This window comes from Zonotrichia albicollis, chromosome 9, assembly GCF_047830755.1.
Source record: "Zonotrichia albicollis isolate bZonAlb1 chromosome 9, bZonAlb1.hap1, whole genome shotgun sequence".
Lineage (NCBI taxonomy): Eukaryota > Metazoa > Chordata > Aves > Passeriformes > Passerellidae > Zonotrichia > Zonotrichia albicollis.
Genome location: NC_133827.1, coordinates 39,663,488 through 39,686,494, shown reverse-complemented (window position 1 = coordinate 39,686,494; position 23,007 = coordinate 39,663,488). Strand labels below are relative to the sequence as shown.

The 23,007-nt window shown below is 41.6% G+C and overlaps 1 protein-coding gene across 1 annotated transcript in view; it reads right to left on the bottom strand.

Annotated features, from left to right (window-relative positions):
• SI (sucrase-isomaltase) overlaps positions 1-23,007 on the bottom strand; it is a 46,682-nt gene that overhangs the window by 8,127 nt on the left and 15,548 nt on the right. Inside the window, exons 10-38 of the mRNA XM_074547501.1 lie at positions 22,414-22,539; positions 21,791-21,922; positions 21,498-21,614; positions 20,768-20,881; positions 20,455-20,539; positions 19,742-19,859; positions 19,197-19,368; positions 18,506-18,622; positions 17,484-17,638; positions 17,125-17,209; positions 16,302-16,358; positions 15,812-15,936; positions 15,362-15,450; positions 14,106-14,155; positions 12,603-12,773; positions 11,982-12,131; positions 10,504-10,710; positions 9,539-9,693; positions 7,716-7,884; positions 6,753-6,849; positions 5,905-6,017; positions 5,693-5,818; positions 4,820-4,948; positions 4,608-4,715; positions 4,450-4,512; positions 4,068-4,199; positions 3,364-3,448; positions 2,238-2,376; positions 94-227 (exon numbers count right to left, since the gene is read on the bottom strand). Of these exons, the coding sequence (XP_074403602.1) occupies positions 94-227; positions 2,238-2,376; positions 3,364-3,448; positions 4,068-4,199; positions 4,450-4,512; positions 4,608-4,715; positions 4,820-4,948; positions 5,693-5,818; positions 5,905-6,017; positions 6,753-6,849; positions 7,716-7,884; positions 9,539-9,693; positions 10,504-10,710; positions 11,982-12,131; positions 12,603-12,773; positions 14,106-14,155; positions 15,362-15,450; positions 15,812-15,936; positions 16,302-16,358; positions 17,125-17,209; positions 17,484-17,638; positions 18,506-18,622; positions 19,197-19,368; positions 19,742-19,859; positions 20,455-20,539; positions 20,768-20,881; positions 21,498-21,614; positions 21,791-21,922; positions 22,414-22,539 (3,520 nt within the window). The remainder of the gene's footprint in view (positions 1-93; positions 228-2,237; positions 2,377-3,363; positions 3,449-4,067; positions 4,200-4,449; positions 4,513-4,607; positions 4,716-4,819; positions 4,949-5,692; positions 5,819-5,904; positions 6,018-6,752; positions 6,850-7,715; positions 7,885-9,538; positions 9,694-10,503; positions 10,711-11,981; positions 12,132-12,602; positions 12,774-14,105; positions 14,156-15,361; positions 15,451-15,811; positions 15,937-16,301; positions 16,359-17,124; positions 17,210-17,483; positions 17,639-18,505; positions 18,623-19,196; positions 19,369-19,741; positions 19,860-20,454; positions 20,540-20,767; positions 20,882-21,497; positions 21,615-21,790; positions 21,923-22,413; positions 22,540-23,007) is intronic.

Genomic DNA, 23,007 nt, shown 5'->3' with positions numbered 1-23,007 from the left:
AGAACTGGATTTAGGGCTCTGAGGTCCCTCCCAACCCAAACCATTCCATGACTGGGTGCTCCCAGGCACGCAGCCCCTTTCCCTGGCTCGTACCAATAATGGATTTGTGCAGCTGGTCCCAGGCTGCCGTGTTGTCCCCCAGCCAGTGTCCCACCCATCGGCCGCTGCTGGGGTACGTGGAGCGGCTGATGATGATCCCGCGCTCCTGCGTGGCCGCTTGCAGAGCCCTGCGTTGGGAACAGCACAGAAACAGCTGACAGGAGAGACACTGCACCAGAGCTTGCTGCAGGACAGCCTCTGACAGGAAATATCTGGGTTTGTGTTGTCCTAGTGAAGGGCTGCATCATAAACATCCCCCCTTTCGTGCTTTTTGTGGCAAATCTGCACAATCCAGACACAATCCCAGCAAAGCTGGCCCAACCTCAGCTGCAAAGGGAACTGGCAAACGTGAGGGATTAAAAAGGAGTTTTCCAGCTCAGGCTAACTCCTCTGTGGGAAAATTTGAATGTGGCAAAACTTTCCTAAGCGCTCCACGACATGTGCGAGGGAACGTCAATCCTTTCTTAAAGTACACAAAAACTTGAAGCAACAGTCGGGAATAATTTAGCAGAAATCAAACCAAAGGGTTCACAAGAGTGAAAACAGAGGTAGCAGGAATATTGGACTTCTCAGGATCAGTTTAGTTGATTAAAAGCTGCTGAAATAAAAGAAAAAAAGGGGACAGGGATTTTTAGTCCCTTCTTAAAGGCCAAGGTGACAGGATATCAATATGAATATTAGTCAGAAAATCATCCTGATTAGGTCCCACTGCTCTCCAACGAGAGTCCCATAATTGCCTAAACTGCTGCTTCAATAAGGCACTATTTGCTTATTTTTCTATAGGATTTGCAGCTTTAGTGACACCATAATTACAGCAAAGATGCACAAGTCACTTAAATTACTGCAGCAATTAAATCAGACTAATGCGCCACAATTATTTCCTCCACAACAAACAGTAGCTTTCCTGGGATCCTTTATTCCTTTATAACATATTGTCCAACACTTTAATTCTCTGCTTGCTTTCCTTGCGTCAATAACATTTTGGAGGTGGCAGCTAAAATTCCAGAAGTGAAGACAGCAAATGTCACGTGTAGAACTGCTCAGGGATGAGCAGGACCTGAGTGTTCAGTGCCTGGAGCCTCAGCCCTGCAGCTCCATAGCTCTATCCATGAAAAATAATTATTCAGGTCACAAAGGCTGCATTTACCTCCAAACAGTTCCCGTATTCGCTAATAGGGACTCTGGCTATGCAAAAACCTCATTACAGAAGAACAGCATCGAGGCAATATCCCAAAGTTCCTGTGTCTAATGGATGGAGGACTGAAATGACACCAGGTTACATAAAATACTGATGTTCACTTCTCAGTTACAGTCTTTTGTGAGCTTTGTGTGCAAATAATCTTTCTGTTTGGGCGGTTTAGTATCAAAATAAATTATTGCATTTCTTCAGTTTCACAAGTACCCCTTCAGTTACTGCCAAAACATAAATTTGGGACTGAAATACATGTATATATATGTATATATTTTGTAGATAACATTTGCTATAAATTTCCAGTGTGAGAGTATCTGTGTGAGCTGTGAGATTTACTGGAGTGATTTCTGTTGCAGTGCCTCACAAAACAGAGGAAAACCGTTCATATTTAAAACACAGGAACGATGGTGATATTCCTTTTCCTATCAAATTCTTGTCTGCTCCACTGGGTGGGCACAACAAGGTCTTGGCAGGGGTGGCTCTGGTGAGGAACTTCTGGAGTTTCCTCTTTTCTGACAGAGCCAAGAGGGACCTGCCCCAGGCTGAGCTCATCACTGAGTGACTTTGGGATAACAGGAATAAGAAAGGGAAATTCAGCTCCCAACAGCAACTGGAGCTGTTCAAACTGCAGGCCCAAAGCATGAACAAGTGAGAAGAGAAGGGCAGGCAAGCAAGGAGGATGAAACTCCATAATTTGAAGCTATTAATTGGATAGTTAACTCCTATATGCAAATGGACTGAAATTTATGAAAATACGAGATCTTGTGACCAAACCCTCTTTTGCTCCCATCTTGGAACCATCCAGGCAGAGCCATGGCTGTGGCCTTTGAAGGCACTTCAATAAATATCCACTTTTATTTCTCCTAACTCCATCTAGTCTCTGTTCCCACTCCTTGAGGCGTCAGAACATATCCTGAAGGCAGCAAGGAACATGCAAAGCACTTACACCAGGCTGGGTCTGGCTTGGGACCATCCATAAAGGCTGTGGACGTCGAAGTGTCTGGCTGGGGTCCCATCTGGGAGGTAGTGCAGACCTTCCATGCATGGAGTTTTGTAGATTAATCCTACATCCCTATAGCCCAAATCTTGTGGAGAGGGAAGAAATGTATTTATTATTATTAATAACCATGTTGTAATAATTTGAATTACTTTTTCTTAATTTTCATAATCTGTTAGGCATTCTGTCTCTTTATACTGTCATTTATTAATAATTATAAAAATAGCATTTTCAAAAATGGAATATTTACAATATTCCTATGCAGGTATCTGAGCCTGACACTTATTTATTTATAATTATAAAAACAGCATTTCCAAAATGGAATATTTCCAGTATTCCTATGCAGGTATCTGAGCCTGTGAATGTTTTAATGGTTCAGTTACAGATGCTCTTACTACAGAGGCTCAAAGAATAAACAGAGTATATCAGCGAATATTTCAAGTCTTTTTGAACGCTGTCACACTAATCACATACACAGAAAAATGGATGTGGTGGGGGTATGATCTGTCTATGTGAATATTAATTTCCTGGAAATTCATGAGAAACCACTCATGAAACCTGAATACAACAGTAAGCAGTGAGAATATGCTAATAAACCATTAATAAATAATCCTAATTAGTACTACTTTACACCAGTACTTCAGGAAAGCCGAGCTAAGAAAGCGAAGCATTTCAAGCATTTGACTGCTCACATAAATGGTAATGAGAGGAGACACATGGATATTTTCTAAATATTTAATTAATTGCATTATTCATCTGAGAAAAGTGCAAAAACAGAGAGCTCAATTCTCTGGCATGCCTCAAGCAAAGCACTTAGACACAAAATAGGGACCAAAATCCATATGCAGCGAGGAGCTGGAAAGAACTTTTTTTTTACAAAGTGCTGCACAGCTCCTGCTGAAATGCCTGGGCTTGCAGTGTGCCCATATTCTCAGGAATAAAGGGCCACGTTCCGTGAGGATCTGTGGGTTTATAAATCCATCTTTATTTCAGCTTTTTTGCCCCATATACCAGATAAGAATTTATGTGGAAACCAGAAAAACCTAAAACTCTTGTAAGGAGGAATCAGACTTACGAGGCATGTAGGGGGGATAATTCAGGAGGTCGTCCCTACAGCCACCCATGGCGCCATTCATAAAAGCTGCTGGCTCATTCATGTCCTAAAAACAGAGTAAAACCCCTTAGTTTGCTACAGAACTCCATAAATTCTGAATTACACACAAGCAGTGTTGCAGGGTTCCTCAGGAGCCTCAGTTGGAAATCCCACGTTCCATAAAGGAGCTTGCATAAAAAGGCAGGAAAAGGACTTTCCATGAGGGCATGGAGTGACAGAAAAAGGGAGATGGTTTTGAGCTGAAGGAGGGCAAGATTAGATGGGGTTTTGGGAAGGAATTGTTCCCTGTGAGGGTGGGCAGGCCCTGGCACAGGGTGCCCAGAGCAGCTGGGGCTGCCCCTGGATCCCTGGCAGTGTCCAAGGCCAGGTTGGACACTGGGGCTGGAGCAGCCTGGGATAGTGGAAGGAGTCCCTGCCATGGCAGGAAGTGGGAATAGAAGATTTTTAAGATCTCTTCAAACCCAGACTGTTCTGTGACTCAGCAATTCTTTGTTTCAAGGGAACAGCCTCCAAGATCATCAAGTCCAACATTTCCCTAGTGGGAATTTAACGCAGGATACTTTGGCCAGAGCAGTGCAGATACTGGGAATCAGGAACTGGGGCCCTCCCCACCAGTGTCGGGAAGAGAAAAGCAATCCTGAAATCAGATGCATCTCCACACTTACAGTCCACAGCCCATCAAACTTGAGGCTTTTTGAGGGGTCAGAATTGTTGTAAACCTCCGCGATTTCCTTCTTGTACCACTCCGTTGTGGCATTGCGGAAGAAGTCTGGGAAAGCACAATGGGATACGTAGTTCTGTAAAAACAGAAGGAAAACAAGACGGGTAAGAGGACTGAAGGTATTCCATAGTTAAAACTCTGGAATGAAAAAAAAAATAAATTAAAACACAACAAAAAATAATTGCTTGTTCTATAATTTTTTTGGCTTTTAGGAAGGCTAAACCAGTTTCTGCACTTTATTCCTGCCATGAGATTTATCAGTTGCTGCTATTTTAATTGATTAATGTCTATATTTGAGTCCAGAACCAAACCATGTCAGTATTTACCTCTACTTGGTCTTCATGAGGCAGTGACTCATTGATTTGGACATTGGGAAGAAACGACCAGACCTAATGGGACAAAGAATATTTTAAATAATCAAGCCACACTAAATACAAGCTGAGCACCAACAACACACAGTTAAATACTCATCCCTGGACAGTACCTTGGAATATAAAATTTCTTTGGTATCAGGCCATTGTACAAAGATATCTTGCTCCACGCCTCTGGTGAAGGCAGGATAATTGGTTTCATTTGCAGAAATAGCTGGATCCTACAAATAGAAACACTTTTACCCTTAGGCTCAAAACTCACATTGAATATATTCTCCATTTTGGGATGCTGTATTTGAATTTAAAAATGATATTCCAAACTGACCAGGATAATGATAAATCTCATTCCATCTGCTTTGATTCTGTTGACCAGATTCGGTAATCCAGCAAAACGTGGGGAAAGGGTGAAGTCCAGGTTCCTTTCCATGTAGTCAATATCTACATATTGGACATCCTGCAGTTAAAAAGAAAACCAAATAATTTAAAATTATTTTCTCCTCTTTTTTGCCAAATACTGAAAATTGGCCAAAATAAGTAAAATATGGAACTTTCAATGTGTAAAATTGGAAGCAGTGATAACTTCAGGCTGAAGTTGTTAAATGAATATTACACAATCTGTGAGCAAGTCCAAACCAAAATAAACTTTTCACTGCTGCATCTGAACTGAAGGGAGAAATTGGTGACAAAATAGAGAAAAAAACTGATTTGTCTATACATATGTACACAGAACCTGCACCTGTATTTCCATAGCTATAAGGAAACTATGGGAATACCTGTTCTCTATTGAATAATTGATATTATTATATTTAAAATGAATCCACGTTCAATTTATAGCCTAATTTTGCTAGGACTAGGTGCTATTCCTACTACCCTGACGACAACCTGGGCCAAATCACAGCTGACTTGACACAGAGCATTATGGCAATGCAATTACGCTCTTCATTTTTCTCCCTGCTGGTTTTTCTTAATCACTTCTCCTTCCTGTCGTTCTTTGGTGTGAATAACTAAGAAAATTAAGCAGCTTTTAACACAGCCCAGAGTCCGTGGCACAAAACCTGCTCTTCTCTAGCGCATCGGGGGTGTTTTTGGGTGGGTTACTGCTTTAGTGTTTAAATAGTTTAGTCGTAGTTTTTGGCTACGAAGCCAAAAGCTCAAATTATTTGTTATTTGCTCCCAAAGTTATTTGCTGCCAACGTACATGGGGAATCCGAGCCGCCTTCATCTCCTCCACGAGCTGGGAGACCTCGGAGTCGTTGGCGTACCCGTAGCGGCACAGCTGGAATCCCAGGGACCAGTAGGGTGGCATGACCGGGCGCCCAATCAGCTGCAGAGAGGAAAGGATGCTCGTGGTGAGGAGGGGAAGAGAAACCAAGCTGCCCCAGCGAGGCCCAGCAGCAGCCAGGCTCCTACCTGGGTGTACTCCTGAACCACGAGCTCGGGCGTGGGGCCCAGCACCATGTAGAAGTCGAGGATCCCTCCGATGGTGCGGTAGGTCAGGGCAGGCGTGGGCTGGAAGGTCACATCTGGAAGTGGAAGGAGGGAAGGGAGAAAAGGAGGCCTGGATTTGCCACCAATGCAAAACACTCACTGTAAAAATGGAGCACACGGAGGAGGATGGAGAGAGACAATTTACACAGGTCTGTGTTGGGAATTTAGCTGACTAGAGAGATGGGAAAAGTACAAAACCGTGGCTAATTCCAAGTCCTGCACCTGTGTTGATAGTGTGTCCTTGGGCCTGGCTGTAGTGTGATAGCAAACAGTGAAAGAGACATGAGAAAAGAGAGATGTAACCCCTAAGGAATGAGGAAGAGTTCATGGTATAGTTTAACCAATAGATTGCTTGGCTTACAGAATATTCATAAGCTTATTATTTGCTGTATAAGTGTTTGATACTTTCTTCAATAAACTGGACCGGACCGGACCTGTGTTGAATCATCTGGTGTCCTGGTCCCCTTCCTTCGACGGGTCTGGAGGGACCAGACAAGGGGGACGGCTTCAGACTGGCAGAGAGGAGGCTTAGGTGGGATATTGGGAAAAAACTGTTCCATGTGAGGGGGGGTGAGGCCCTGAGGTTGCCCAGAGCAGCTGGGGCTGTCCCTTGATCCCTAAAAGTGCCCAAGACCAGCTTGGACAGGGTCTGGAGCAGCTTGGGACAGTGGGAGGTGTCCCTGCAGGCGGGCGGAACAGGATGGGCTTTAATGTCCCTTCCAACCCAGACCACTCCATGATTTTATGAGTTAAAATGGAGGTTTTCTTACCCATTGCATTGCTGTTAAGCAAGAGAACTCCGTGGGCATTGCCATCTTCTTCAAGACCCATATAAAATGGATGAAAACCATAGGAATTCAACTTGTACTGCGAATAAAATAAAATATATTTTACTGGAAAAACATTGCAAACATTTGCTTATTAATATTTGGTAATATATTTCATTTATTAAATAATTTCATCTCAAGGATGAGACAATTGCCAAGCATAGCAAATAAACCTTTAATTTATGTACCTAAACCCTCTGAAACCACAAAACAGACCTGCAGAAGGTCACTTGGAGCTTCACAATTTGTCAGGCTTGTCTAGGCTGCTCAGGCAGGAAGGAAAACAAAGGTATTGCTGCACTTAAATTTCACTAATGAGAAGGTGCTTCCCCAGGACAAACCTTTCCCTTCTTTGCAAACAGAACCAGGTGTCTGCGTGCTCAGGAGGTGCTGGTGACATTATATTTGATTTTCTCAAAATGTGTTCCAGCCTGAACTGGAAGTTAGAGATACAATTAGCTGCTGCTATTTCATTGGCCATTCCCTGATAATTGGAAATTTGCTATCTTGTAGGAAATAAGACAAATAAACAGAGATAAGATTTCTGCTTTACCTGTGCAAGTACTAAATTAATCCCCAAGCAACAGGAATTGTTCTGACTCATGTCTAATTTTCAAAACAATGAGGAGAGGAGAATAAAAAAAAAGGAGGAACGTGCTGCTACTCCTAAGCCATCTGTCACCTTCCAACATATGACTGAGGGCCTGAGCTCCTCACATTGTACTTGCAGGTCACAAATAATGGGTTTACAGAAGACGTTCGCCATGGAGCCACCATCTAAAATTGTGATAAATATACTCAGAACCAATGCTCAACACCAGCAGACATCCACTGGGTTTTAAAGTCATGCCGAACAGTTCTGCACTCATTGGTTCAGAAATCACATTTTCTTCTTTGCCCACTCACAGTTGGAGGCTGGTCCCTGGTGAACATTCCCCAGGTGTGCCAGCTCATGTTGTGACGGAAGTTGGGGTGCTCGTGCTCCCCAAAGCCATAGATGTACTGGGATGCCAAGCGGGTGGAAATCTGGATGAACATGTCGCTGAAGGTGAAGGTGGGCAGGGCTGAATTCCAGCTGAAGTAGGAAGAGGAAAGGGAGAATTAGAATAGAGCATCCTCAGGGCCGTGTTTCTGGCAGACAATTCCTTTTGAGCCACTTTTTCTCTGGAGATCTCACTCTTCAATAGAAGCGGGCTAAAACTGTTGGGGTTATCAAAAAACCTGAAAGGGTGTGAAATGGGGGTGTGCAAGAATTGCTGAAGAGTTTAGGGACACCAAATCATCTGTGTCTCCCAGAGAAGAATAACACACAGGCATCGTACACGGCATGTTGTGCCATATTTTGACAATTTAGAGAGGAAATTCATTGCAGTACACTGCAATCCTATTTTTCTCCTGGACCAAGCACTGGAGCCACATGGAATATAGTAAACAAAGTGCTTTTAACAGTTCACTGAGCTTTCTGTGCAGATCACACTGGAACTGCATTCACAGGTCACATTTATTATAAATCAGCATCTTTCCAGTTAGAAATCAAAGTGCAGCCTGGTGGGCTCTGCCAGAGAATTTCATCATTCCAGGAGCTTCAATTGCAGGTTGAATTATTATTCTGGTTGGCAAAGGAAACCCAATTCACGATTAAGTTTTGAGTACTTAAAAAAAATTAAATAAAATTAGATTTTTGAATAAAAAAACCTAACACACTTAACTGTTCTCTGTGTTCTAGCTCTGACTTAATCAAGGAAAAATGAAGCTCCTGCCAGACTCATCTGTTGTGTTGTTACCAAAACCCATCTCGAGTTAGCTGGGACACCACTTCCTTCTATTTTTTTTCCTTAACTATTCCCCAAACTGACCCAAACAGCCAATCCTTAATGAGCTGTGCTCAGGCCAATCCCTAATGAGCAGTGCTGTGGTCACCTAAGGAATATTTTAGGAACTGCAGAAAATCCTTTTGCCACCCAGAAACTCGGGGAGTGCACAAGGAGCGGCCTTCAGGGCCGCCAGTGCTCTTCACTCCAACCCAGGCACAGAGAGAGGGTTTGGCATGAGAAAGGCCACCAAAACCGTGTGGCACGAAGTCCCAAAGGGTGTGGGATCTCAGCACCTCAGGACTGAGGTGCCGAGTCACCGAGACCACCCTTGGGGGGCTCGGGAGTCCTGGAATGTTCCAGAAGTGTCTGGTGGCTGGACTTTGATCCTACACGGGAGACGACACCTGTATGAGGACAGGAGGGTTTCACCGGGGTGAATGGTGAAGGGATTGGTTAATTAGAGGGTGAGACACAGGGTTTAGGATTTCTGTACAGGGGGGTTTAGAGAAGTAAGATGGAGGAACTGGGGCGTGTCCTGTCCTTCTTCTTCTTCTTCTTCTCCTCCATCTTCTGTGGTGATGGTGGCACTTTGGGATTGGTCATTACTAAAAGTGCACCGGGCAATAAGGGTGAAAGGTATTGGGGAAAAATGATAAATATTGTACACGTAACCATGGGTATAAAGAGAGGTGACCGCCCGGAGGGCAGCACAGTGTGCTCATGGCTGGCTGCTGAGCAGAGCTCTGTCGGGCCGAGAGAAAATCTTTTAGATAAACAATTAATAAACACAGAGACCGAGAAAAGAACTGAAGCCTCTTCTCGTCCTTTGGAATGCGGACTGCCCCAAGGCCACCCCGGGCCTTTCCAGGCCCTCCAAACAGCCGAAAACCGGACAAAAGGGTGGCAGTGGCTTACATGACCGTCCCCGTGCTCCTGCGGCGCACTTGGATCCCGAAGGGTTTGATCTGCACCGAGACGTCGTAGAGCCGCTCCTGGCTCGAGTTCAAGGGGGAGCTGGGCAGGTTCAGGGGCACAGGGACCTCGTACCGTGAGTTTTGGTAATCATAGATCTGTGAAGAAAAGTCAGTTTATTTAAGCAAGCCAGTTGTTTCAAAATCTATATCAGATTCAGATTCTGAACACCTGCTGCGGTGAGTATTTTCTTTCGAATGCATGGCCTTGAACCGTTTCTTTCACAGGATTTTGTTGGGAGGCAAAAGAATCTCAACCAACCAACCTTAAAGATTTGTTTTGTATCAGGCTCATCTAATTATCTACATGAATTTAAAGTATATACTTCTATTTAGAATACAGCTGTATATACTTCGTTGTATATACTTTGTACGTAGGTGTATATACTTTGCACGGGTGATAAATAATTTTCTAGTTCTTCTTTCACTCAACTTTTAGGATTCTTTTTCAGGTTTTCTGTATTTTGAAAGCTGATAGAAGTTAGTTTTTGATGTCTGACCACTTAGCTCAATATTGTTAAACACAGGGCAATAAATTGCAGTCAAACAGTGCATGGACAATTTTAGAGTAGAAGTGCAATGGTGGATGTAAAAATAAACTGTAGAGTCATGAGAGCACTTACAGATAAATTTACCTGCATATTAACAAAATACTTTCAGTTTCAAAGTTCCTGTTTGACATTACACACATACACTACTATTATACCTTTGATTCATGTAATTTCTTTGTAAAATTGAGTGCTAGGATTTTAGGACAAAAAAAATTCAAGCTAAGAGCAACAATAATTTCTTAGAAGGAGAGACATATTTACACAAGGCTGCTTCTGTCTGTGAAATATAAATTTGGCCATAAAAAGCCCTTTGAATTTCCATAATTAAAACCTTCGAGGGATTCTGGGCTGGCTTTACCTTAAACTGCAGCATGTTGTTGAGATGATATTTCACCTCCAGGCGCAGGGTGCTGATGGGGGCAGTGTAAGCCTCGTTAGCCCTGACCCTGGAGTCATCCAGGTTGAGGGTGGCCACAATTCCACTGTCGGAATAATCAATGTTCTCTACCAGGTAAGGATTGCTGGAGCTGTAGTAGCAGGAAGGAATATCTGGATCTGTTGACTCCTGGTGCAAACAGAAAGGAGTTTCAGGTTAGCAAATCTGCTGGATTTTTTTATTAGGTGTTAGCATGGAATCCTTATTTTAATCAGATCTGTGTCAAGTGTGGAATTGGGGGGGAAGTTAATGGAATTCTGAATAAAGAAATAATACAGAATAATCTCTGTGCTGACTCAGGTGTAATGAAGCCATCCAGTGAAGGCTGCACAAATAGTTCAGTCAGGAAACTGAATCCTCGTGCAATTAAGAAGGATTTCATTTCCCCATCTCTGTGATCCTCAGATCAATCCCTCAGCATGGTTTAATCTTGGCTTGTGGGAATTCCCAAACTTCGTCCCTTTTAATCCCATTTCTCTGTGGCCACCTTCAAGGAGACGTGCCCAAAACCCATTTCATACTCAGGCAGCATCAGAGCAGATCTTTCACTGGCTTTATTCACACAAATTATCCTTAATATATCCAGTGAAAATTACATCCTACTCATCTGAGATCTCCTGACATTTGCAAATGTCCAAAATTACAAAAAATCCTTTTAGTGATGCAACAAAATCAGAGCAGCTCATCAACTGCTTCAGCAGGTGCTGGTGCTGGAGCAGCCAGCACTGAATTTTGGATTTCATTCCTATACAAATGGCCCCAAATGGGCATTTTAGATTTAGAAAAACAGGCAGTAATTTAGTTGGAGGCACCCTCTGAAGTTCAGCCCTGCCAGGCCACATTGCTCCCACATGTTTATTAATAATCGATAATATTAATACATTAAACCGTGTGGTTAAGAACTTCATGTTGGAGATGAAGGTTTTGAAGTAGCTCCTTGACGCAGATATAAACAAGTTTACAAATGAATCAAGATTTTTTGTGGAATTCAAGGATTCCCTGTCAAACTGAGATCCAGAGGAATTAATTTTAAATGTCCCTGGGTGACACAAAAGTGACAACAAGGGGGTGAGCCTTGCAGGCCATGGTGCCACTGAGGCAGAAGGGGCAGCTGAAGATGCTCTTCTGGTTTTTAATTAACTCTAATATTATTTCTGTTCATCTTTCAAAAAAATATTCATTTTTCCTCAACTCCTGATACAATGTGGTAGAATTTAAATGGTTGTCAGCTAGTGAGGTAAATAAATTCCATCAGTACAGGCCAGCTGAGGCCCATTTTATTGAAACCTGACAAATCTCCCAGACCACTTTTAGTCTGTAACAACCACAAAGGAAATCCTTTTATTCTGGATTTTATTTCTTTTTTTTTGTCTAATTAGTTTGGAGAAATAATGACTTACTTCCCAGGAACAGCCAAGTTGTTGACATTTTTCTAATGTTGCATTAGGGCCAGGATAACAATCAAATCTTTCATTGACGTTCATCTTTAGAGTCCATTGGATTGTGTAAGATTTTCCCAGCTCAAGCTTTAGTCCTTTTATAACACCAACCTTATAAATATGAAACAATAAACAGTTATTAAATGCTACATCCCATCCAGCTTTCCTTCAGTCAGGAGAGGTGCTGGTCCTTAAGTATAATATACTAAAAACTGAAAATGCACAAAATCCCATCCTGTAAGATTTGATACAGTGTCACTTTTACAAACACACTTAACTGATATTTTCACAGATAAAATCTGAAGAATTAAGACTCTAAAAATATGGAGTTAATGCCACAGATTCCTTGGAAGCAAACAGGAATAAAAACATGAAATAAGCTGTCTGCTGCACTGTGAGCATAACTTAGATGAACTTTTATGCAGCAGAGTTGAATGCAATTGTACTTTTATTCTGTAATAAAATTCACATTGTATTTCATTGAAACAACATTGGCACTGAGTACTGTCCTTTGCAATATATAAAATAAAGTTGATGCAAGTTTAAATATGTTTACTTTCCATTTCCCTGTTATTGCTTTACCTTTGTTGCAGGATCATAGGAGAAATCAGGGATATAATCCTGCTCAACATTGTTCTGAGTCACAGTAACTGATGTGATTTCCTGGGACAATCCCAATATCTTGATTTCCTCAAATTTCAGGTTGTTTGGATCAACATAATTGCTGTGTGTAGCAGTCATTTGCAGAACATTCTGAAAAGTAATACAGTGGTCATATTCTTTTTAAAATCTGCCAAAAGTCCTCCTGATTTAACTTTTTTTTTTCTATGAATATTTTCACATTGTAGCATAAATAAACCAATATCTTTTCCCACACACATTAATTATTGCTCTGCTTGTTGTTATCACAATAAAGCTTTTATACCATGTATAAAACAATATTCAGAGTGGTGTTTCAGCTTTTCTTCCTTGCTTGGGAAATAAAGAAAGGCTGGGGTGAGTCTGTGACAGAGCAGATGAACTCCAGACTCGCTGGGTTCCAACATCCAAAGGTTCTCACTTCTCTTGATATAAAAACACCACTTCTATATAAAAATACCACTTCTATATAAAAATACCACTTGCTATTCCATGCCATTAGTTATTTTTCAGATGGAGAGTGCAAGCAGAGGAAACGCACCATGGCTGTGACATGTGTGTGGAACTTCCCTATTGCCCTCCCTGGGAACCCTGAGGTTAATTGTTAATTCAAATGTCATCCCAGTCAAGCCATGAATTGGCTGCTGGGGTTTCAAACTCCAACAGCAACAATCGTTTGTCTTATCTACAAACGATTCTTTGATTAGTTATGACTTAAAACATAGCTGATTTATGAACTTCATTCATGTTCCTCTGCGTTCTCTCACTTAGTTTATGCTCTTTCATCATGGCAAAGGAATGAATACCTTTACCCAAGATTAACGATATTATTATTATTATTATCATTGTACAGATAATATGTTACATAATTATTACATAATATGCTGTTGGCAATCCTTGTTTGGTGATAGCTACTATCAATATTAGATAGAAACACTATCGGGACTCCACCCTGATGTCCATGAACCCTGCAAAGGCACTTTCTGCTTAAAATAACACAATAAAACTTAATCCCAGTGTAGTTTCTGAGGGCTCAGGCAAGGTGTGGGTCTCTCTCACTCTCTGGAGACATTCAGCTGTATTTTCACAGTATAAAAATATATATTTTTTACAGTGCCACTATTTTGAGAATCACAAACACACCATGCTTGTCCTTTTTGACACTGCTTTAAATGCCTCTTGTGCTTTAGAGTTCTCTTGTTCAGTGAACACTGCTGCTGAGTTTAGTACATGGAAGGAAATAGGAGTTATTTAGATATTTCTATTAAATAGGAGAAAAAAACACCACAGATTTCATCCCAGTTAAATGGGAGTATTTTGAACATGATTCCTCTTGGCTTTGGCAAATGTTTTGTTTCCCAGCAAATCTTACAGGAGAATAAAGAGAGAAAAGAATGCTCTTAAAAGATCCTGGATAAAAATCAGAAATTAAAATCAAATACTTACGTTGGAAACTTTAAACTCATAGTAAATGTAGGCTTTATTGTCAATTGTGCCTAAAAGGTAAAGAAAGAGGTTACAGTTGGAGTGCGGAAAAGAATAAAATTAAAGTAGGGCTGTGCCACTGCTAGAGACCAATAAACTTAATTATTAGGACTGCATTCAAAGCTGCACTGAGCAACTCAAATATTTACTAATGTTTCTTTGAGGAACTGAAATGGCCCTTTTTCCTTTGGCCAGCCTCCCAGGAGGCCTAATTGTTTCCACAATAATTCATTGAAATCAGCTCTTCTAAAATGTAGTGGTTTTTTTTTAATTGTACTGTTATTTCTTCTTAGCTTGTCTTAAATATGAAAGTTTTTATCAAAAATAATCCTTTAATGTGATCTAAATAAGGGTTCTTCATACAAAGATAATGGTGATGATGATGATGATAAATGCCATGGAACCATAAGAGAGGAAATAACACGTGACCAGGAAAAAGAAATACAAAATGTGATCAAAGCCACTTTTTTTTCCCCCCTCCACATACGAAAAGACAAATCCTGCCATCACAAGCCAATTGCAAATGGTTCCCCCTGTAAAAGTGCAGCCTGTGGGTTTTGGGCAGGCCATAAAGTGACGGAATGCTTCACTGCTGGGCTAGGCCGCAGCAGGGAGGGCAGCAATGCCTTTGTTATTTCAGGCCAGAGGAGCACGGGGAGCTGTGGCCCCCAAGCACAGCAGCCTCCCCAGGCCTGCTGGATTTATGGCAGCAATGATCAGCTGAATCACTGCTCTATTTCTGAAAAGCAGCCCCAGCTTTCACTGAATTCCAGCAAGCAGAGGCCTGGGAGTTTTACTGGGAGATGCTATTGGTACAGGCCTCAGGGAAAAGGAGATGTCCAAGTGGAATGTGTAAAGTTTTCCAATATTGATGTGAAGACACCTCCCTGGATGGGCAGTGGTTTGCCTAAATCCCATAGGAAAACCCCATCCTGTCACCTCCTGACAATCTATAGATTTCTCCTAAAAACCAGAGGTTTGACCTTAGAGTAGAGCTTTCTGGTTTTTTTTCCTTTACTTCTGCAGAATTAAGTCGTGACTTCAATCTTACATTAATAACAGTCACAGTTTTCTGCTTCAAAGTGATGAAAACCATTTGATTTATGAGCAAGCAGCAGCAGTGTGTTACAATATCTTCTCTTCCAGCAGGAACACTGAAATTTGAGCACATTAGATCTTTGTTAACCGTATTTATTTCACTGTTGGTGGCTGCTCACCTGTGGAATCTCCATCATCCCAGAACAAATCCCCAGAAGCTTCATTGTTGATATCCAGGGCAATTATGAGTCCCATTGGATTCTTGCGGCTGTGGAAAGATATACATGTGTCTAACAAACATCTGAACATTCTTGGTGCATTCTGCATGTTCAAGCAAGAGTGAAACACCCAACAGGGTCACAAATCCTTGCAGAATTGCCTTAATTAAGTTTAATCCTTGGTTTCCTTTCACTTTCATGCAAATGGATTAAAATACTCTGTGAATTTTAAAATTTCTATGCAAATAATTCATTACTAAAGGTGTGGAAGTGAGGTTTGGATCACAGCTATTCCCACATTTCAAGGTGAAAATCCTAAATACAATGGGCTGCTGTTATTTGTAGCCTAGAAGTCCTCAGCCCCATTATGGGGGAAAATAAGTGTTAAAAGTGTTATGTTTGGGATCCTACCTTGCCTCTGTGGTGGTGCTTGGATTCTGAGTAGGGAAAATGTATCCTCCTCTCAGGTGCAGCCCCATTTTTTCTTCTGGGGTTGGTATATTGACCCACACTTTCTTCAGTTGCACTGGTTCACCCTGATGGACAGAGATTGAGAAGAGAGCAGGGAATTTTGTATTATCCACTGCTGGGAGTGTTCTCTTAAATCCTGAGTTTCATCAAATTGTTCCTTATAAAAAAGGCTTAAGTTATGTAAATATCTATGGGCTAATGGGCACATAAAATAATTGAATATCACTCTGATTTAATGTCATAATCCGAGCCCTTTCTTGAGGTGTCAGTTCTTGTGCTTATCCCACTGCCCTTCATCCTTTGTCTTCCAGATAACCCCAAAGTCCTTCCTCCAGGTTTCTGTCCCCAAAGCAGGGTTGACAATCCTATTTCATCACAATCCCATTTAGAAAATGATGTAATATCCCATAATATCCCTGCACTTCCTTACCGTGTCGTAGTCATACCACTCTGCCTCAGGAAAGTACACACGAGTGGACTGCACACCCTAAAAGTGAATAAAGAAACAAGATGCATATTTCAACTTAATCAGATAAACTCAATTTTCCAATAAAGCTGAAGTTCAGTGTGAGAACAAAGTCACTGATATTCCTAAAATTTGCTGTTTTCTGGTGTTTAGGATGGTCCAGACAGGGGGAAGGGCAATCCAAGCAGATTTTTGAAAAGCTGCTGGGGTGTAGCTGAACTGCTGCTCTGCAAAGGGGCAGCTCATAGAAAGCCACCCAAAGCCACAATGCTTCAAACCCAGTGAACCAGATCCTATCCACAGATATCTCTCTATCTCCTTTATTTCCATTTATTTTGTGGCTGGCACCTTCCACATTCTCGCTGTCCCTTTCTGTCTTTAACAGATGTTTTATGTTTCTCCATGGCAAATGTGTTGCTGGCAGGAGAAATCATTATTTACAAGATTCTGCCACAGAATAAGCCACAACCTTTTTGTTTTCTTGTTGTGCCACAGAGAAGCTGAAATACAGCAAGAGGAGCTGAATCCAAAGGAAATCCAGAGAGGAATTCCAAAGGAAATTCAGAGATGGTGTGAAGATGAGGTAAAGCAGAATATCAGACCAGATATCCCTGGCTCCATAGAAGACTGGAAAACAGGAGCAGGATTTAACTGCAGGATTTTCTGTTTCAGCAGGGATAAAAACGTGCTGTGGGCTCTCTCACTGAAAGCAACAATGAAGGAGAGGGAGCTGGTGACCCAACATGGCCCGTGGCCACCAGACAGATCCCAAACCAGCCAAACCTACCGGCTCAAGAACAGGGGAAATCATCAGCCCAGCGCCCCACAGGAACTGCCTGTCGATGTCCCAGGTTATTTCATCAGAGTAGAACCTGAATAAAAGTGAAGGACAGAGCAGAAATTGAGATTTTTTTGTGATTTATATCAGCAGCAACCCCAAGGTTTCAGGGCACTGATTGCTCACAGTCATGACTGAGGATGCCATATAAAAATCACCTCCTGATTAGGCCAAGATGGGGTTTCACTGACTGGGAAGCCACCTACGGATACCCCAATGTGCATTTTCACAGGATAGAGGTTTAGGAAGTCCCCCAGCAGTATGAAATGAGTCAGATTTCCCTACTGAGTATAAACTGCCAGACTCACTCGTGGAGCAGGGGCCTGGTGACCGTGTCCCCCCGGGTGTGAGCTTTGTAGAGCAGCGTGTACAGGTAGGGCAGCAGAGTGTAGCGGATGTTCAGGTAGTGCTTGGAGCTGTTCACCAGCAAGGAGTTGGAGCCAAACACAGCTGGATCTTGATGCTGCAAACAAATATCCACTGGTTTTATTGCCAGGTTTTCAGAAACTCTTTGCCAAAGGTGTGAAAAGCTGTTTCCGAGGGGCTGGGGTGTGACCGTGGTCACAAGGGTTTTCAGGATGAGAGAGAAGAGAATGTTGACTTCATGATCAGAAGGCTTGATTTATTATTTTATGATATATATATATTACATTATAACTATACTAAAAAGAAATAGAAAAGAAAAGACTTCTTCAAAAGCTAGCTAAGCTAAGAATAGAATAGAAAGAATGATAACAAAGATCTGTGTCTCGGCAGAGAGCAAGAGCAGCTCTGCCATGAGTAGTCAGTAAATCTAAACAACTACAAGAGATTAATCACAGATCTACCTGTTGCATTCCACAGCAGCAGATAACCATCGTTTACATTTGTTGCTGAAACTTTTCAGCTCCAGCAGGAAAAATCCTAAGAAAGGATTTTAAGGAAAAGATGTCTGCGACACTGGGGTTCCGTGGGGCAGCTCTGCACTGGTGCTGTGACCAGGTGTCCTGTCCCTCCTTGTCCATCAGGGTTAATAATCCTGGCACTCATGTTCATGCCAAGGAGCTCCCAGGGCTCAGCCTGGTGGCTCACACAGACCTCAATGTTCCTTAGTGGTTTGAGCAACAAATATTCATAAAACTGTTGCCAAACAGCTGCATTCTCAATTAACCCTTATGGAACCCAGCCTCTCCCATCTATAAAGATGGGAGAGACAGTTTAGGGTTAGAGACATAAAGACAGTTTAAGGTTCTGTTTTCAAGCTGGTCAGTGAGAGTGAGGATTAGAAGTGGTATTAAAGGAAATGTGGTCGTGCAACACAAAGCAGTTTTGAACAGAAAGCACAACTTACTTTGACAAGTTCACCATTGTGGTTTCTGGAAAATGGGTAAAATGCTCCCAGTTGCATCCATCGTCTGCAAAGCTCTTCTGTGGTGTCATCAAAGAAACCACAAATATCTGCTCCAACCTTAAAAAAAAAATTAAAAAATCAGAATGTGTTGGATGTACAGTGCACCTCAAAAGGTACAACGTATTTGCAGCCTTCCTCTCCCAAATCCAGCTGTGCCAAAAATCCAAAAAATTAAACTGACTATCACTCACTAACACTGCCCATCATTCTGCTTCTCCAAATTTTACCTTCCTGTTTGGTGATCATATGCAGGGGAAAAAAAGCTTCAAAGCCAAATTTAAATCACAAAAAGGATTCTGGTTATTTCCCTTCTAAGTGGATGTCTCTAATTTGAAATTATAAGAAAACCAGGAATTGTTTCACATCCCTTACTGGTGTTTAAAAATTGCTACAATAAGAGGTAGATTGGGATATATAAGATAATAAGCTTGTTACCCACTTTTATGTCACCACAACCACAAAAATCACTTTAAACTCATAAATCAAAAATCGATGATTGAAAAGAAATATTCTAAGGAGATTTCTAAAAAAGGGCTGATTTTGAGGTGCCAGTGTAAGCGGTTATTTCGAGAGTGCTTGGTTAGGTAATCTGTTCTCTGATTTGAAAGGACGGCAGGAACTGATGTCCTACATAGGGAATTCCAAAGAGGTTGAACTCCAGCATTCCAGGGATTGACCATCTCAGCTGGTCCCACGTGGCCGCATTGTCCCCCAGCCAGTGCCCCCCGAACTTTCCAGATCCTGCAAAAGTGGACCTCGAGATGAGGAAGCTTCTTTTTCCTGGGAACAATGTGTCGAGGGCCCTGGAAAGGAATGAGGCTGGAATCACACAGAGGAAAACACAGCTCAAATATCAAAAATTCTGAACAAAGCAGATTCACACCGATTCGCACTGATTATTTATCCCAAGGATGGGGGCCCCTTTGCAGGTGTGTTTTAGCAAGGTTCAAGAGATTAATCTGAAATAATCTCTTTACACAGCTCTGGCAGCCAATTTGTGGCTTTTCCTACCAGTTCCAGGCTGTGGATTTTGCCTTGGCTAAATTGGCTCAGAAGTAACACAGCATTTTCCAGGGATCTCGTTCCTTTAGCAGCCACATCTTGTGGTGCTTTGGAAAACACAGGCCAGGGACTGTTCTGAAACCCCCCTGCAGGATTTTAGCATGCATTCCTTACTTCCTAGTGGACAGGGTCATGGAATATCCATAAAGATTGTGGACATCATATTGCTTGCCCCAGCTCTGCACTGCATCCAGGCAAAGTGTCTTGGCATACATGAGTCTGTCGAGGATCTCTTGAAGGAAGGAATACAAACAGCACTGGTAAGGTACATTTTTATTATCAATATTTCCAATCTTTAATGCACATTTATGATATCCAAGCCCCTTTTTTCTCTTTATTCTTTCACTCAGGCAGTTTAATTACTCCAAAACCAAACTGCTGCTCCTGGCTGTTGGTTTGCTCTGTGATATTTCCACTCCTGAGCTTTGCACCCATCCAGGGAACTGGGAGCTGTGCTCTAAATTCCTGAATCACCATCTGACAGCACACTGGCAAAGGTTACTTAAATCTACTATTAATTCAAACTATGAACTCCATTTTAGTTCTGCAAATATCTGAAAAACCACTGACAGTGCAAAAGGATCATTGTGTTATCAGACATAATTAAGGCAATGACAATATCCAGTATTTATTTGATGAGATAAAAGAGGCAGCTCTATAAACCACACCTGAAGTATACAAATACAAGCGCATAAAATATTGTTTTCTGTCAATAGGAATGTCCAAACCCCACCCATAAGAACTACACTAAAATCATGTTGTAACCTTGAAGGCAATTAACATTTTATTTCATATGTTATTATTCTGATTAAAGTAGGTGGACTTACTGGGAGTGTAAGGAGGGTAGTTTAACTTATTGTCTGCACAGCCTTCTTTTGAGCCTGCAACAAAGCTGCACACTTCATTCATGTCCTGGAAAGAGAAGATGCAGGATGTAATAAAGTTGCCTTACGTACATTTCCCTAAAAAAGTCTTCCACTCTATTCTGTTATCCTTTAAGGAACCACTAGTACCTATTCTTCCATGTCTCCTTTCTGATTGCAAAAATGCCTTTCAATCCAATAAAAATTCAATGTCATAAACATATGCTATCACCTATATTTTAAAAATAAAAAAAAATTAAAATCTTGAATTACTCACAATCCATATTCCGTCATAGGGCACCATGTCATGGAACAGTTTGCACTCGTTCACCCACCAGTCCGTGCCCTCAGCGCTGGTGTAGTCTGGGAACACAGTTTCCCCTGGCCACACCTGGAATATCCAAAGGAAAATAATTAATAAAACCTCGAATGAGATTAAAAAATCCTGTCATAGGATCACAGACCTGCTCAGGTTGGATGGGAGGTTGAAGAGCACAAAGAGTATGAATTTCTTAACTTTGCATTTTTCAATTGCTTTTCTTGTTAGTCAACAATATACACAGCTGAGAAAATTCTCAATAGAAGTTAAGTTTATAAATTAAAAGGATAATGTGGGATCTGACTCTTCAATTGCTACTGGAAATAAATAGGAGCTGGTTGATGAAATGTCCCTTGAGCCTTCAAACTACCCTTTGATGTAAAAAAAAAGTTAGTGTTAATTTAAAAAAATAGGGTTAATGTGACCAAATTAGCAATTTTAATTGCTATTTTAGTTCTATTTTTCTTTAAAAAATTAAAATGAAAAAAAATTAATTTTGATGTAGAATCAATGAAAAATACCTTTTAAATGTAAACAATTGGGAAAAAAAGCTAAGAAAGGTTGAGAAATATCATAGTCTACAAGAGACCTTACAAACTTTGCTCTCACTGAGAGACAAATCCCCTGAGCTCAAGTAAATCACAACAGGGACAAGAGATGAAATTCAAGTGTGTAAAAGCACAATTACCTCCCCAACCAGCACTTTTCCATCTGACTGATTGACCCAGACATTCCTGTCCGATCCCCTGACGTAGCTTCCATAGGGACTTCCATCATCCATACTTTGGGTGCTAATAGCAGGATCCTAAAGAAATTAGAAAACCACAAAGAGAAGAAGACATCAGGATATTCCATTCATTATTACCGGCTGTAAACGAAGTAATTGCATAGAGTAAGTAAAGACTAATAATAATAATAATAATAATAAATAACTGTAATGGAAGTGTTCACAAGGGAAGAAAGGAGTAAATAAGTGCTTACCAATATGATGACATATTTTTGTCCATGGGCATGCAAATAAGATGCAAACTGAGGGAGGTCTTTGAAATTCACTTTGTCATAAGTAAAATCTTTCCTTTTCTCCATGTAATCAATATCAATGATTTGGATATCCTGAAAGAGAAGGGAGTTCAGCTTTTCCATGAGAAGTGATAGGTAAGGATTTTTATTATTTTTCTTCCCAAATATTAGCTGAATATTAGGCTACTTTTATTCTATTGAAGACACGAGGTTCATGTCCCCTAAAGTCTAATTTTAAAAGTTAATCGTACTTTGCCTTTGACTGTCAATTAAGAATAATATATTGTTCCATAACTGTCCATAGGAAAATAAAAAATGTTTCAAGAGAAGAAAAATGGATAGAGTTGGAAAGAATAAACAACAAATTATTACAAGAAAGTGTTTGAATAAATCTAACTGCAGTTAAATGGGACACCCCTAGATGGGATGAGACAATTCAATGTTCCGCCCCTCATCCAACATTCTGATAATGGGTCTAACATCAAAATTCACAAAAACCTTTGGCACCACAGGTTTCCTAACCCAAGCTCATGGAAGACGAGCTGGTTGTGGGACCCCAGAGCGCTCCCCAGCCCCATACTCACGTAGGGCAGTCCCACAGCTCTGTTCCTCTCCACGACCTCCTTCACCTCGTCCAGGGACGTGTACCCATAGCGGCAGAGCTGGAATCCCAGGTTCCAGTAGGCAGGCAGGGCTGGCAGTCCCACAAGCTGGGAGGGGAAAACACAAATCCCATGTGCTGCTGGACACCCTGGGTCACCCCATTCCCTTTCCCTGCTCCCAGTGATGCCTCAGGATTTGAGCTTTCCTATTTCCATCTCTCTGTAACCCTGCAGCTCTTTAGTGTGTAACTCTGAGCTCCACACCCAGTGCCAGCTGCTGCTGTCCCATTTTGGGCAGATACAACAATTCCTCTCCAGGCCTGGCAATCAAGGACACCTCACTGCCCCAGGGCCCAGAGATGGGAACAAAAGGGAGTTGGGGCAGCAAACTGGGGCTCAATGCCTTCATTACCTGAAGCTGGAATTGGAGGATGAACCCCCAAAGTGCAAATGGCCCAAAGTGATAAAAGTGTGAAACGTGTGAGCCGTGGGGCAGTTTGGGTGTAGGCCCTGGGGGGCTGGGTCTGCCCTGGATGTACCTGAAGGGCTTCAATCAACAGAACTGCTTTTTATTCC